This window comes from Eleutherodactylus coqui, chromosome 2, assembly GCF_035609145.1.
Source record: "Eleutherodactylus coqui strain aEleCoq1 chromosome 2, aEleCoq1.hap1, whole genome shotgun sequence".
NCBI classification, from domain to species: Eukaryota; Metazoa; Chordata; class Amphibia; order Anura; family Eleutherodactylidae; genus Eleutherodactylus; species Eleutherodactylus coqui.
In genome coordinates, this window is record NC_089838.1 from 171818477 (window position 1) to 171835196 (window position 16720).

Consider the following 16720-nt stretch of genomic DNA (forward strand, 5'->3'; position numbering starts at 1 on the left):
TGCATTAAATATGAGCCATACAGAAGTTATTCCACTTACCTGCTCCGTTGCTAGCGTCCTCGTCTCCATGGTTCCGTCTAAATTCGCTGGCAGCTTGCTTTTTTAGACGCGCTTGCGCAGTCCGGTCTTCTCTATTCAGCACGAGCCGCTTCAGTGTGCTCCCCGCTACAGCTCTTCTGCGCATGCGCAGACGAGCTGTCACTGCTCGGGAGCGCGCTGCAGCGGCCATTCTGCACCTTCCTCTGTTAGAGGAAGGTGCAGAAACTGGAGCTGCCCAGCGGAGAAGCCCAGCCCAGCCCAGCAGCCCCGAGAAGCGTCCCAGGTAAGTGATGGGTCGGGGGGGAACTAGCGCTGCGCCGGGGGAACTAGCGCTGCGCCGGGGGGGCTGTCGCTGCGCCGGGGGGGCTGCCGCTGTGCCGGGGGGGCTGCCGCTGTGATGGGGGAACTAGCGCTAGGCCGGGGGGGCTGCCGCTGCGATGGGGGGGCTGTCGCTAGGCCGGGGGGGGCTGCCGCTGTGATGGGGGAACTAGCGCTAGGCCGGGGGGGCTGTTGCTAGGCCGGGGGGGCTGTCACTAGGCCGGGGGGGCTGTCACTAGGCCGGGGGGGCTGCCGCTAGGCCGGGGGGGCTGTCGCTAGGCCGGGGGGGGCTGCCGCTAGGCCGGGGGGGGCTGCCGCTAGGCCGGGGGAACTAGCGCTGGGCTCCGGAACCTAGCGCTGGGCTCCGGGGCCTTCACCTGGGCTGAGGGTCTAGCGCTGGGGAGCCGGGGGCTAGCGCCGGTTACCTGCTGCCTGGCGGTGGGCGTCTGGTCGGCGGCTGCGGGGCGTCCGGTTGCCATGGAGACACAGCTGTCGGCGTCTCGGGAGCGCGCACGTCGGGCTGCAGCGAGCGACGGGGAAAGAGCCGGCGGCCATCTTGAGAAAACTTTTATAAGTTGCTGAAACGCTGGAACGGTAAGTACAAACCAGCTAGAAATGTCATTTACAGGGGGGCTTAGTAATGTGTACTTAATGGGGGGGACTGGGCAAAAAAAAAATTTAACTGCTTCCTCGAGACATCTCCTTTAAGAAAACCGCTCCCAGTAAAGCAGAAAGTAGCAACTGGAAGCGGGACAAAGTGGGCCTGCTGGGCTGCTGCTAATAAAGCAAGCACAGAGCACCAGTCAGCTCTGCAATTTTCTGTTCTATGTGTGCTGGATCCTATAGGTAGTACTGAACCCCAACAAGTACAAAATCTGAGTACATGAGTAATTGGGACAGTGCACAACTCATTAGGTCTAACACCCTCTGACCTCCTGATGGCACTGCTTCCTCTACTTCTGCTCAGCTCTGCAGCTGTTCGCGCCAAGTCCGCAGCAAAATAGAGCATTCTGCAATTTTTTCTCCACTCATAGAAATCGCTATTCATTTCTACGAGTGTGCAAAAAGGGATTTTCCTTCAATGCATGTCATTTGCTTCAGATCCTCCATGCGGTTACCGGACGCAGATTCCGCAATGCAAATTCGCCTGTGTGACACTGGCTTAAAGAGCTCCATTATAGTGTTCTGAAAACAGACATTGCACTTACAATTATGGAAAACTATAACACCGTCACAGTCTTTGAAAGAATTGCTAAAAGGTTAGAAAAAATTAATAGTACAAAGCTAGTGCCCAAGGGCAGTCTACAGACACAGACCTTGTTTAAATCTATGCAATATTTAGCATCACTGGATACTATACCACTATTGACACGTGACCGCTGTCAGCCATTTACCTTGTTAGTGGTGAATACCGTCAAGGGCCGCAGTTCCCCTGCCCGGTATTCATTAAGCATCACTACTAGCAGCGCTGATCCCGGCGCACACCGTGATGTCAGTGTGCAGCCGGGATCCTCCTCCCCCCTCCCCTGATGCCTCCTACCACTTAGTTCCGCGAGAGCAGGGGAAGGAGGCATCTGGCAGCACACTGATGTCACAGTGTGCACCGGAGATGATCACTGCTAGCGGCGCAGAGGACAGAGGTGGAGGGAGTAAGTATATGGGTCTCGGGGGGGGGGGGGGGGGCACTGTCACTGCTGGGGGCTGCTGTGGGAGCCACTGTCACTGCTGGGGGGTCACCATTACTGAGATAAGTGAGGGGGAGGCTGCGAGAGGCGAGGGCCTGTGCTATGGGTGTTTTGGGTTTATTAAATAGTTATATATTACAATTATACATTTTTCTTATTTAAGCTATAAATATCGCAAATTAATGTTTTTTTTCTCGAAGTGACACACCACTCGAGTTATGCTCTTTTTTTGGCAAATTTTGACACACCGAGCTCAAAAGGCTGCCCATCACTGCTCTAGGGCATGAGAGAGTACAGTCACTGCTGCTACATTTAGTGAAATTAGCACCGTAACTACACCCTCAGCTGCCATGCATGCTGCTTACACCAGTGTGCCATGCCATGTGTAATAAGTTGGGAGGAAGTCTTTTGCCAGTGGAGATGGATGACACCATGGAAGAATGAGTTGAGTTACCTAATAGAGGGCATATGGTATTGTGTTATCGCTGCAGCAGCTCAGGTACATGCATTCCTGCCACAGCACATGCATGTTTTCAATCCCATCATCACTTTCACGGCCCAGAATTTTAAATAAGTTTAAAGTTTAGCTGTAAGAAGCAGAAAAGGAGGAATAACGCAGGTCTAGTGGGTCAAGGGCCTCACTTTTCACTATTGTTGTTATTTGTGGAAGGAAGCTGAACTTCATAAAACATCTTTCAGGCTGATGCGTTCAACTTGTACTTGTGCTCATTACAGAGATCACCTGCACTGTATGCAATAGTGTTTGTCTGTGAGACAAGTCTGTGATAGGGTCACAGGTACAGGTCAATTCATACCAGTTCCTAGGGTTCAGCCACTGTTTGATTCTTGCTTCAAAATTCCAATTTCACATTTTGCATAATGTCCTTAATTGGAGCATTCCATATTTGCTTCAAGTATAAATGTTATACTTAGTACTTTGTACGCTACCTAAATACATAAAAGAAACTTAAGAGCATGTAATAGCTATTTTAATAGTATTTTTCATAATTTAATATTTTTTTATTTAATTTCTCTTTTCCTTTTGAAGGGCTTTGTGGTTCTTACAATAATATAGCAGATGATGACTACATGACAAGTCAAAACATAATAGAGCAGTCATCAGAAGCCTTTTACCAGTCATGGACAACTTCACCTTGCCCAAAACAAACACCACCAACATGTCTCAGCATAGATAAAGGTAAACAGAACATATTGCATAAAAATTTGCATATGTCATTTACAGTATAATTTTCCATTTTCTTTTTGTTTTCATTTTATTAAGTATTTAATAGTTATTCTTTATTAAATGTGTAGAATTAAGAAATGAAAGTCACATAAGCTGTCATGTGGCATCAAAGTCAACTAACTAAGCATGGTTAACAAATGCTCGATGTTTTTATTAGAAAACCTGTATCCAAACTTTCCATACAATTATCTTTTTGTCTAGAATCGTTAGCTGAAGAGTATTGTTATCATCTTAAAAATCCCAATGGACCATTTGCTACATGTCATTCACATGTGGATTACAGACTTCACTATGAGGTATAGGATCTTTTGATACGTGTTTTGCTGTTCATTTACTGCATTATGTATGTCAATATTTTTCTTTAGGATAAAAAAAACAAATTGGAAATAATAATGATTTAGCTGCATTGATCTATAACTTAAAGGGGTGGTCTCGCGAAACCAAGTGGGGTTATACACTTCCGTATGGCCATATTAATGCACTTTGTAATGTACATTGTGCATTAAATATGAGCCATACAGAAGTTATTCCACTTACCTGCTCCGTTGCTAGCGTCCTCGTCTCCATGGTTCCGTCTAAATTCGCTGGCAGCTTGCTTTTTTAGACGCGCTTGCGCAGTCCGGTCTTCTCCATTCAGCACGAGCCGCTTCAGTGTGCTCCCCGCTACAGCTCTTCTGCGCATGCGCAGACGAGCTGTCACTGCTCGGGAGCGCGCTGAAGCGGCCATTCTGCACCATCCTCTGTTAGAGGAAGGTGCAGAAACTGGAGCTGCCCAGCGGAGAAGACCAGCCCAGCCCAGCAGCCCCGAGAAGCCTCCCAGGTAAGTGATGGGGGGGGGGGCTGCCGCTGCGCCGGGGGAGCTGCCGCTGCGCCGGGGGAGCTAGCGCTAGGCCGGGGGGGGCTGTCGCTGCGATGGGGGGGGGGCTGTCGCTAGGCCGGGGGGGGCTGTCGCTAGGCCGGGGGGGCTGTCGCTACGCCGGGGGAGCTAGCGCTAGGCCGGGGGGGCTGTCGCTAGGCCGGGGGGGGCTGTCGCTAGGCCGGGGGAGCTAGCGCTAGGCCGGGGGGGCTGTCGCTGCGCCGGGGGAGCTAGCGCTAGGCCGGGGGGGGCTGTCGCTGCGATGGGGGGGGCTGTCGCTGCGCCGGGGGAGCTAGCGCTAGGCCGGGGGGGCTGTCGCTGCGCCGGGGGAGCTAGCGCTAGGCCGGGGGGGCTGTCGCTGCGATGGGGGGGGCTGTCGCTGCGCCGGGGGAGCTAGCGCTGGGGAGCCGGGGGCTAGCGCCGGTTACCTGCTGTCTGGTCGGCGGCTGCGGGGCGTCTGGTCGGCGGCTGCGATGCGTCCGGTTGCCATGGAGACACAGCTGGCGGCGTCTCGGGAGCGCGCACGTCGGGCTGCAGCGAGCGACTGGGAAAGAGCCGGCGGCCATCTTGAGGAAACTTTTATAACTTGCTGAAACGCTGGAACGGTAAGTACGAACCAGCTAGAAATGTCATTTACAGGGGGGCTTAGTAATGTGTGTTTAATGGGGGGGACTGGGCAAAAAAAAAAATTAACTGCTTCCTCGAGACATCTCCTTTAAATAATTTTATTCTGCATAATGCTATTAGCTCTGGACAATCCCTCTGCTGTAACCTGGCTCCTCGCAATAGAAATTGATATTGAGAATGCCAGAGAATCTATAAACTATATCCTCCTTTTCCTGCTTTCTAAAACTCAGCTTGGAGAAAATTTAAATTCATCATCTTTCCCCTTTTTAAGGCCCTTTTAGACACAACGAGAATCGCTCAAAAATCGCTCACAGCTGTCTTTTGAGCGATTCTCGTTCTGTCTAAATGCAGGGACATCGTGCAGTTTTCGTGCATGAGTCGTTGATCACTGAATTCTAGCTCGCTAGAATTGAGCGATCAGCTGTTATCAGTGGAGCAGGCTGCGCTGATAAGATTCTTAACAATCAGCCGGCTTCGCTGAGAAGATTCTTGATATAACAATCTGATATAACAATCAGCCCGGCTGCGCTGATATGATAAGATTCTTTGTGCCTGTTGAAGAATACAGTTGTTTGTTTATGCAAAACAGCTGTATTCTTCTATTAGCGGCCGCGGCTGTGTCCCGCTCCGCTTGCATATTTTGTAGTAGCTACTTAGCAACTATAAAGTATGCAAAGATGGTCTCTCAAAACTGTCACTCAAACTATCGTTTGAGCGACCTTCTAGTGATCATCTATCAGTGTAAATGGGGCTTTACTCAACCCTCCCACCAGACCTACCAATCACAGTTAATGGCTCTATACTTTCCCCAGTCCCACAAATCCTATGCCTCAAAATAATCTTTGACTGTACCCTGTTCTTCAAAGCATGCATGCAAACCACCTCCTGTCACCTCAAAGTCAAAAACATTTCACAGATACGATCTTTTCTTGAGTCAAAAATAATGACAGTGGATGTTCTCATCATCTCCCGTCTAGACAACACTGGCACTTTTGTTCATGCTCAAGCTTGCTGCCTGGATAATACACCTCTCTCCCCCTTACTCTCCTGCCTCTCCCTTCTACCAATTCCTCATTCGCTACCGATTGTCCAGAGAATTCAATACAAAATATTAGTAATGACATACAAGGCTTTTCACAATCTGTCCCTTCCATACATTTATGACCGAATCTTCCAACACCTATCCACACATGTAATCTCTGGTCCTCAAAAGAGATCCCCTTTGCTTTCCTCTTGCCTGCTCTGCTGTTCACTAAACTATTTCTAAGATTTCTCCCATGCATCCCACATACTCTGGAACTTGCTACCCCAAATGATCAGACTCTTCCCTAACTTTGAAACTTTCAAAAGCAACTTGGAAACACATCTCTTCAGAAAAGCCTTCAACCTACTCCTACTACACTACCATATGAGCAGTTTCTACCCTCCCCTTTTGGATTCTAAAATCTTGCAGGCAAGATTATCTATCCATCTGTATCAGCCTGTCACTTATTTAGTTTGTTTATTGGTTTTGACAGCGCAGGAATCAGGCAGCGGGTGAGTATACACAAATATAAGAAGTATATAAAAGAAATGATGTTATCACCCACCCTCAATGCAATAATATACTATAAGAAGTCTGACAGCACTTGTACAATGCACAGGTGTTTCTCTGGTCAGGAAGCACATGGCAAACCCATGTAATACAGCAGTCCAAATCAGGATCAAGGTGTTGATTCAGGATCAAGGGGCCATAAGCAATCCTCAATCCCTCAGAAGGATTCACAGGTTCACTGCCTTTAAAGTGACAAACTCTGGTGGATCCCAGATCCTCTAAACACACCACCTCCACTTCTCTGGTGCAGTGTCAGTCCCATGCGCTACGTGTCTTACATTAATGCACAATCTCACTGATTTTCATTGACCCAATCACACTAGCATTTTTTTTATTGCTTATAATATGTGTGTAAAAAAAGAACGCAGCATGTTCTATTTTACCTCATATTACGCGTGTACAGCCCTATTGTTTTATATGTGTGTGTGTATAAAACGCTGTACATACGCAATACATTGCATATGTTCAGAGTTTAATATGCAGTGCCGCTAAGAAGCAGAGCAGAGATTTAAAAAAAAAAAAAAAAAAGAGAAACTAGTCATACTGCACATGACGCTGTTATGTGCAGTGCCCAATCGCATACACCCAGCATTTTACTCATATGACTGTGTGAATAAGTCCTTTACTCCAATACCACGCTACTGCAACCACACACGACCAAAGAGCTTGCCAGCCCACGATGCTTGCTTGTATATAGTGTAATGATCACAAAAAAGTATGTTAACAATATATTTTCATAATGCATTAGCACAGCATGGATGTCCAGATAGTTAAACTAGTGCATCAAACACCTTGAATGCACAGCAACAAGGATTCAGTCTGAGTGCACTATTGTAAAAAGTATGCTAATCAATGCTCTAGTCAAATTATGCTGGAGTACCAACTGAGAAACCCATTTAAATAACAATGTAAATACTCTATGATAAAAACTAGTTTTTGTAAAGAATTTACCGTAAAATCTTTCTCGTCATGTTCTTTGGGGGACACAGCTTTTACCTTGGGTATATTTTACCTGTTACCATGTGGCAGTTGCTGGTCCTCCCAGAGCAGCGGTGTGCGGGGTTCCGCGGCCGGAGCGCATTCCCCCGCTTGTTGTCCGGCTGCCAGGGGCGCGGGTGCCCGGTCGGCGTGGGCGGCATGGTGCTGGTGGCGCGTGGCAGAATGTGAGTACAGCTGCCATGCACAAGCTCCCTTTTATTTTGTTCCTTTGGGAGTTGGCTGTCTCCCTCTCTCCACCTTTTGTTTAAAGGTCGGGCAGAGACTTGCACTCACTGCCAGTTATTGGCTTCCCTCAGTGTGCTAGCTAGTCTGCCTCTGTGGGTCTCCTGCCTCTGTCATCTGGTCTGCTATACTTTGCTATTGTCCACCAGGTTTTTTTATCTGCCTCAATCCTGCTTAGTATTGTTCATGTTGGTTATTTACATATGCCTTTTCTGTCATTATTCTACCCTTTCCATCCAGGTACGCCAGCGTCCCTTTTCGGTCCCTAGTGAGAGTAGGGACTGCCGCCCAGTTGTCCACCTGGGGTTAGCCAGGAGTGGAGGCAAGCAGGCAGGGACAGGGGTTGTGGGTGAGATCTAGGGCACCCGGGCTGGTAGTATACAGTACCTGCTGATTGGAGGTGGACACTAAGCAGACAAACAAGTTGGCTTCTCCCCGCTTGCTATATACCTTCTGCAGGTACTCAGCTAATCAATTTTGTATGCAAGCAGTAGGAGCGCCCCAATGGGGCTTGTTACGAAGTGGTAGTGCTTAAAATAACTTTGCAGGGCACCAGTGCGACCCACAACAAACCAAAAAAAAGAATCCCTATCGGGTGGGTGCTGTGTCCCCCAATGAACATGAGAAGAAAGAGATTTTATGATGTTCTTTACAAAATCTAGTTTTCTCGTCTGTATCATTTGGGGGGACACAGCTTTGACCTTGGGACGTTCCAAAGCAGTACCCAAGGGGTGGGAAAATATATATAACCCACATGTGTAAAGAAGTGTAATCAGCTCTTTAACCACGACTAGAATATTCTTGATTAGGAACTTACTGATGTCCCCCCGGACGTGAGTCTTGCTTGTTCCCTAGTGGAACCCTCTGGAGCCAGGAGGGCGAGTGCTAAGAATTTAAATCAGGATTAGTGTATACTGTTTTACAGTCTTGTGCAGGCAATCCTCCAGGAGGAAATAGCACAGGAGGATCACAGCACGCTAGTAACTCTGACTGACTAAATGCTATGCCTCCTTACCCACGCTGTTACCTTCGCAGGAAGGCAACATGGAGAAATTCTGTAGGAGCGAAGTCTTAGGCCACTCAGACTATAGAGTACTCCTAACAGCAGCAGCTCAGACATCCCTAATAGGGGAGAATACGAGGTCAGTTCTGCCGCCAAAATTCAGGAGCAGCTGCGGACTCTGCCTAAACAGGATCATTCATGCATCACCGTTGCCATGAGTGACCCACGTCCGCATGGACACAACTGAATGAGCTAGCAGCACAGTCCTCCTAGAAAGAAACAGATGTTGGTTTGGTTCCGAGACTGCCTTGAGAAGGATAGCAATTCAGCATGTCAGAGCTGACTGGAGGGGAGCTAGTAGATGAATCAACAGCTCCCAGACACCCTGTTGGAGGGCGAACCCCCCTAGCCTACCACTATACTTAGATAAAACAAGATAAGATATTCTTTGACAGACTGGATGTCCATCCCATATAGCTGCACGAGCACACATAGTATGCGGCTCTGGGCAGCCCAAGCCCACGTCTCATCCTGTAAACAGCACTAAAGCTAGCCGTTAGGCAAGGCTCAACCCAGTCTCTAGGAGATCTGAGAGACGATTAGTCCAGAGACTCCCTGTGCGAGTACTCCTACATGGAGGGTACCACAGGTCTCAGTAAGGGCCAGAGCCATGCTGGCAATTAGTTTGAACACTGTCGTTCGTAACATAAGATATTCTCTGGCTGGATGTAATTTCGTATTGCAGCAAGAGCGCACATAATATGTGGCTCTGACTGGCTCCTGTCAGAGAGGCCAAGGCTGCCTGCTGGGAACTGCAGGAGGGGCAACAGGGGAGCTCGACCCGGTCCGGAGCGAGTATGAGGAGCGATGAGTCCAGAGACTCCATGTGTGTGTATTCTTTCCAAATGCAAGGTATTAGAGGTCTCAGCAATGCCAGAGCCATGCTGGCAATTAGGTCGAACACCGTTCATAAAATAAGATCTCTAGCTGGGTGTAAATCTCATACTGCACATAGTAGCAGATAATCCCTGTGCAAGTACTCTTCCCAGTATAGGAGGTACCACAGTTCTCAGTGGGCCCAGAATCATGCTGAGGTTGACCGGCAGAAATGTCAGGCTGTCCGCCGTCCTGAGAAGGGTTTACATTGAAGAGTAATACTGTTCCATCGACCTGCAGGAGGAGGTGGAGCCATGGCGCCTAGGAATGGGGCACATAGTCATTGGGCGGAGCACGAGCTGTGCAAGGAGGGAACAGCAGGCCTCCCATCTTGCAGCCACAGCCCCTGCCATACAGGACCCTCCGCGCACAAAAAAACAGCTTCTGCCTCGGCACAGCGGTCTGGCTGGTCAAGCGGTCCGGCAAGCAGACAACAGCAAATGAACATACATGCCCATGGCAGCACAAACCAAGCCATGTGACCCCATGCAAAACACACATAGCTGCACAGAAATACCGTGCAGCAGCTACACAGAAAATGCCACGCAGCGGCTGATTATACCTTAAAGCTGCACAGCGACTATACAGTTAATGTCGTATAGCGGCTATACCTAAAAGGCGCACAACGGCTGTACAGTTAATGTTGTATAGCGGCTATACCTAAAAGGCGCACAGCGGCTATACAGTTAATGTCGTATAGCGGCTATACCTAAAAGGCGCACAGCAGCTATACAGTGAATGTCATATAGCGGCTATACCTAAAAGGCGCACAGCGGCTATATAGTGAATGTCGTATAGTGGCTATACCTAAAAGGCGCACAGCGGCTATACAGTGAATGTCGTATAGTGGCTATACCTAAAAGGCGCACAGCAGCTATACAGTGAATGTTGTATAGCGGCTATACCTAAAAGGCGCACAGCGGCTATACAGTGAATGTCGTATAGCGGCTATACCTAAAAGGCGCACAGCGACTATACAGTGAATGTCGTATAGCGACTATACCTAAAAGGCGCACAGCGGCTATACAGTGAATGTTGTATAGCGGCTATACTTAAAAGACGCACAGCGGCTATACAGTAAATGTCGTATAGCTGCTATACCTAAAAGGCACACAGTGGCTATACAGTGAATCTCATATAGCGGCTATACCTAAAAGGCGCACAGCGGCTATACAGTTAATGTCGTATAGCGGCTATACCTAAAAGTCGCACAGCGGCTATACAGTTAATGCTGTATAGCGGCTATACCTAAAAGGCGCACAGCGGCTACACAGTTAATGCCAGACACATGGGAGAATGGCCCTGCTCACAGCAGGACATACCTGAACAGAGATACAGAACTATGACACAGTTCACACAGAACAGGACCTGCACAGAAATGCTGGAGAATGACCATGCTTACAGCCAGGTATACCCGGACAATAACACAGGACTGCTCAAGAGGAAAACCAGCAAACACTGACAGGGAGCTGGTATATATGAGCACAGCCTTTGGGAATTGGCTGACTGAAGCACTACCCCCAGCCAGCACTATCAACCACACCTGTAAAGTTGAGCCACTAAGAAACAGATCCCATAAGCAAGCTCTAACATGGCCCCAAGGCAGCCAAGTGTAGGCATAACATAAACCAGATGGCGCAACACACCACATAGCGCCAAATACCCCATGCAACAAATGCACAGCCTATCAGGCAGCGTGACACAGTAGAGGACCCTGTACAGAGGCAGGGCAGCAAGGAAATCTATTTTCTTAACTGCTTCTTTTTACTCACCTATCTTCTTTCTTCCTTCCTTATCTCCAGCAGGGTTCCCCAATCAGCTCCCCATACCCTGCAGGGAGGGGAGAGGTAGTTCCCCCAGGGGACCTATGGCTGGTGGGCAGAGAACTGGACCCCAGCTGTGCCACCTTTTTTTTTCCAGGTAGGGAAGAAAACGGACAGTAATGTCTGGCCATTCATGCACCTGCATAGGGGTAGATCGGAGAGTAATACTACTCTGTCGACCTGCAATCGCTTTTTGGAGCACAAACACTTGCTGTCTGCCCTCCTTGTGGGGAACAGGTAGCAATCTGCCTGCCCTGTCCCCACATCCCTGTAGTTCTGAAGACCTTTTTTGAAGAGGTCTGCCTCCTACAGACACTAACCTAAAAACTGATTAGTCGAGTACGTGCAGAGGAAATATAGCAAGCGTCTGCTTAGTGTCCGCCTCCAATCAGCAGGTACTATACACGCAAGGTCAAAGCTGTGTCTCCCAATGATACAGACAAGAAATCACAATTAGATCAAAGAAAAATTATGGTAAGGCTTGGAGGTGGGGTTGGGGAAGGCAATTCTAAGTTTTGCAATAGGGCTCCGTGAGTGCTATGTATGCCACTGATCTGTACATAGTACTCATTGGGCCCCATAGCAAAACTTGGAATTGCCTCCCACAACCCCCCAGAAAATAAATCAGCATTGTGGGTTTAGATACAGCAGCTCAGCTGTAGTATACCTCTAAATAATGCAGTTATCAAATGATGGTCAGATACCAGTGCTACACAGTGACAGTGAATATAGTGCGGTAAGCTCTAGTGATGTTTTCTTTGATTGGAGTTGTCCATTTTCCTTTTCTTTTTTTATTTGGGTCCAGACAGCCATCATTTGTCTCTATACACTCTTCCCAACCAGTCACTACCCTAGTACCCTTCTCAAAAGCCCCCATATTATTAGTGCCCCTTTTGGCGCCTTTCAAAGTAATAGTACTCCCACTGTGGTCCCACAAAAGTAATGAGGTTGAGAAGAAAAGTCAGAGGATGCATCCTTGTTTTGTGCTATTTTTGATCTTGAACCATTCTGTATCCCCATATCTGGTTCTCACTCTGGCTTCTTGATTGCTGTAGAGGGAAATGATCAATGTGATCAGGTGCACTGGGTCTCCTACCTCCCTCAGTGCTCCCCAAAGCTTATCTTGCTCAACACAGTAGAAAGCCTTGGTTTAATCAACACAGAGCTTATTCTGATACTCTCTTGCCTTTTACAGCATCCACCTTAGGTTTGTGATGTGGTCACAGGTCCCTCTGCCCTTGCACAATCTAGCTTGAACATCAGTAAGTTCCTAGTCAAGAATATTTTCCAAGCTCTTCTGGAAGATTTTCAGAAGCACCTTGCTGATGTGGGGAATCAGAGTGATTGTTCTGTAGTTTTCACATTCCTTGACATCACCCTTTTTTGGCAGTGGGGTGAAAAATGATCTTCTCCAAGTCTTTGCCCATGTGCAGGTCGTCCATATTGTCGGGCATAGTGTTTTAAATGCAGCTGTTGGGACTGGTTTGAGCCGCCTCTGGCACGTGTGCCATAGGTTCGTCACCACTGCCCTAGGTGGTCACTGTTGGCCCAGTGTATAGTTTTTCTGCATATTATTTCCATCTCTGATTGATGTCCTGCTGGTCAATGATTTCATTCCCATCATGGTCCTTGATGGCTGCTTGGCGGATGGAGAAAGGCTTCTTCACCTGTTTCACAGCAGCAAATAATTTCCTGGCGTGACCCTTTTTTTGTAGGCTAATTCAAAGCTCATACATCGGATGTTCTGAAAGTTGTTCTTGTGTTTTCTGGTTTCTCTTTAGAATTGAGTCACCTTGCCTACTCTTAGCGTCTCTCCTTTTATCAGCAATCTGGAGGGTGGTTGCAATTAGCCAGATCACACTGCGAACTGGCTTCTTGTGTGGCATGTGTTCTTGAGTGATTTCAGTGATGTTTTCCCTTATCTCTGCCCACAGTTCTTTCTTTGCATTTCTCTTTTGATAATGTCCAGTTTTCCAATGCTCATCCATCTCATGTTCCATGTTCCAATGGTATACTGTTTTTTGCAGCTCAGGTGACCTTTTTCACCATGGACTACATCGGCAATTGAGCTTCCTTGTGGGTTTTCCCTTTTGCATCATCCCCATTGTCCTGACTACTTTGGGTTCTCCTTCGCTCTTCCCCGATAGTTTGATACTCTTCAGCCCATGGAGCCCACTGTTGAGCACCTAATTTGAAGCATGTTGATTCTGATCCATACAGTTTCATGGTGAAGCTTTTACGGGGTAGGTCACAAGGTCTTTCCCCAAAGCATAGCACTTAGCTACACAACTGCCACTGATACTAGGTCATGTCTTGCCACCCTTCTAGTATTTTAACCCGACTATGGGAAGGGAGTTGATACAAATAGTTATTGACAGTAATCTATATATAAAGGTGAAAGCCATCACTGACTGACTGACTTACTCGCCACTAATTCTCTAACTTCCCGATGTCGTACAAACATGCAATTTGGCAGGAGTACTCTTTAGGTCCTAAATAGGAAAAGTAAAGGGGTCATAACTCAAAAATTCAATGCTAAGTGCAAAAGCATCGGCGCCCCTGTGTAATGTAGCAAATCTTATTCTTTAACTTCCCAACGTCGTACAAACATGAAATTTGGAAAGATCATTCTTTAGGTCCTAAATAGGAAAAGTAAAAGGGTCACAACTTGAAAATTCAATGCTAAGTGCAAAAGCATTGGCGCCCCTGTGTAATGCAGCAAATCTAATTCTCTAACTTCCCAATGTCATGCTAACATGAAATTTGGGATGATTATTCTTTAGGTCCTAAATAGGAAAAGTAACGGGGTCACAACTTGATTATTCAATGCTAAGTGCAAAAGTATTGGCACCCCTGTGTAATGTACCAAATCTAATTCTCGAACTTCCCAATGTCATACAAACATGAAATTTGGCAGCAGCAATCTTTAGGTCCTAAATAGGAAAAGTAAGTGGGTCACAACTCGAAAATTCACTGCTAAGTACAAAAGTACTAGCACCCCTGTATAATGAACCAAATCCAATTCTCTAACTTCCCAGTGTTGTACAAACATGAAATTTTGCAGGAGCATTCTTTAGGTCCTAAATGAGGAGAGTGGGAGGGTTGGCACATTCTGCAGTGGGACATTGGTACATGCAGTCTGAGGAAAATCTAGCACTCCTTTATGTGAAATACATGTTTTATTTATTGGTTACTCTAAAGTAACCTTGACTTCTTAAAATTTCAGTGCAAACAACACGTAAACACCTGTATCAAATTAACGCAGGCAAGGCCAAGTATATCAGTTAGTTATAAATGTATATATCAGGTTACATAGGACAAATTTTTTATTCTATAGAGTTAAAAAAAAAAAGATCCATTGTTAGGAAACCAATGTAAATTTTATAAGAACTTATAATCAAATGCATGGGTAAACTACTAAAATTCTACAAAACCAGTGATATATTCTTGAGGAAGATCACTATTTGGCCCCTATTCTGACAAAGAGACCAAGAGTTGTCTACTGGAGTGCCCCCACCATGAAGAATCTACTTGCCCAAGTAAAACAACACAAACAAAATAAAAGCTTAGTTCCAATCGAAAAAGGATGTTTTATGTGTGCTCATAGTCGCTGTCTCTGCTGTAACATGATATGGCACAAAAGGTGGTGGTTTTTGTCTAAGAAAATTCGAGAGGAGTTTAAGATTACATTTTATTGGAATTGCCAGAACAGTTATGTAGTTCATCTTATGGAGTGATATTCAATATGTTGGTCAGACTATACAGGTCCTTCATTGACAAACACTCAAAGAGCTAACACATAGGGGATATTTATGAAATACAGCATGTCTAAGCACGGTTGTGTATTTTATCCCGTAAATGAGCAATCTATGAAAGTTATGACTATTGATCACATACCCAGTTGGCACCCCAACTGGACCCTTAAAAGTAAAAAAAAGTGTAATGGATAAACAAAATGCAAACTCTGCAGCCAGATGATTTGAATGAAATTGAAACTACAGTTTAGGTGAAACACAGCCTATAAAAAAGAGAAAACACAGTTTCTTAAAGCAGGAATAACATCAGGTGACGTCAAATAATACAATACAAAGGTCAGAGGTGGCGCTCCAATGGTATGTATAATAGAAAAGGTTGGTTGAATTAAGAACTCACCGCAACTGAACCGGTCCTCTATTTGGCACCGGTCAGTCTATATATCCACGGCAACTTCTTATATCAATATCTAACTGATAGCAGATCAATGGTCTCAAAACATCCCAGAAGGAGAGCAGCAAAAGATAACTCCAAACATGGACATTGAGGGAGGAAAGAAATGTGCAATCAGAAAGTAAAAATACTTCAGCGCTCCGTTGATCTTTGTAAATGAATATCAAGATCTTACTTGTTTAGGGGTGCCCGACCTCCTGGCACCCCTCATATCCAGGAGAGTATTAAAACTCGATGTGGAGGAGTGTTCTTTTATATATCAAATTTAATTGTTAAAATAAATTACAATGTGACGCGTTTCGGCTTGTGCTAAGCCTTCCTCAAGCATAAGTAACAATACACAACCTACCTCTATTTATAGTAGACATACAAATGGAAGCAAGCAATCTCCTTTCATCATGCCCCTTGTGGGCGTTATCTTCCGGTCATTAGCATAAATAAAAAACATGTTTTACTTTACCCGTGGAGAATTGGCATCCTCTCATATGGGAGTGCACCGATAGAACGTCACTGTATGCGACGCATCCGCTTAGCACAAGCCGAAACGCGTCGCATTGTAATTTATTTTAACAATTAAATTTGATATATAAAAGAATACTCCTCCACATCGAGTTTTGATACTCTCCTGGATATGAGGGGTGCCAGGAGGTCAGGCACCTCTAAACAAGTAAGATCTTGATATTCATTTACAAAGATCAACGGAGCGCTGAAGTATTTTTACTTTATGATTGCACATCAGGTGACGTCGAGTTAGTTGGAAATTACTATATTCTTCAGACTATAAGATGCACCTCCGGTTTAGACAATAAGGCTGGGGTCACATCGGGCGGATTCACTGCAGAAATCTCGCAGTTTTGCTGCAGCAAAAAAACGTGAGATTTCCGCGGGATAAGCGCAGCTTCAAAACTCGCGGCACTTAGCCGTGGCTTTCGGAGTGGCTTCGCTGCATGCTTTTCTACTGTGGCCGGCTCTCTCATAGAGAGGAGCGAGGCTGCAAAAAGAAAAAAAAAAAGAATTGACATGCTGCATCCCGGGATTCCGCGCTGCAGCATTGGCTAATGCTGGCTTTGCCGCGATTAATTGGCCGCCCCGTGTAGATGAGATTTTTGACAAATGTTATCCATTTGGCTAATCCCAGGATTAGCGGCCATATGCAGATTTGCCGC

General features: G+C 46.5%; 1 protein-coding gene across 1 annotated transcript in view; it reads left to right on the forward strand.

The window, feature by feature from the left end:
• MUC19 (mucin 19, oligomeric) overlaps positions 1–16720 on the forward strand; it is a 176733-nt gene that overhangs the window by 110582 nt on the left and 49431 nt on the right. The window contains exons 33-34 of the mRNA XM_066589311.1: positions 3091–3240; positions 3490–3584. Coding sequence (XP_066445408.1) covers positions 3091–3240; positions 3490–3584 — 245 coding nt within the window. The remainder of the gene's footprint in view (positions 1–3090; positions 3241–3489; positions 3585–16720) is intronic.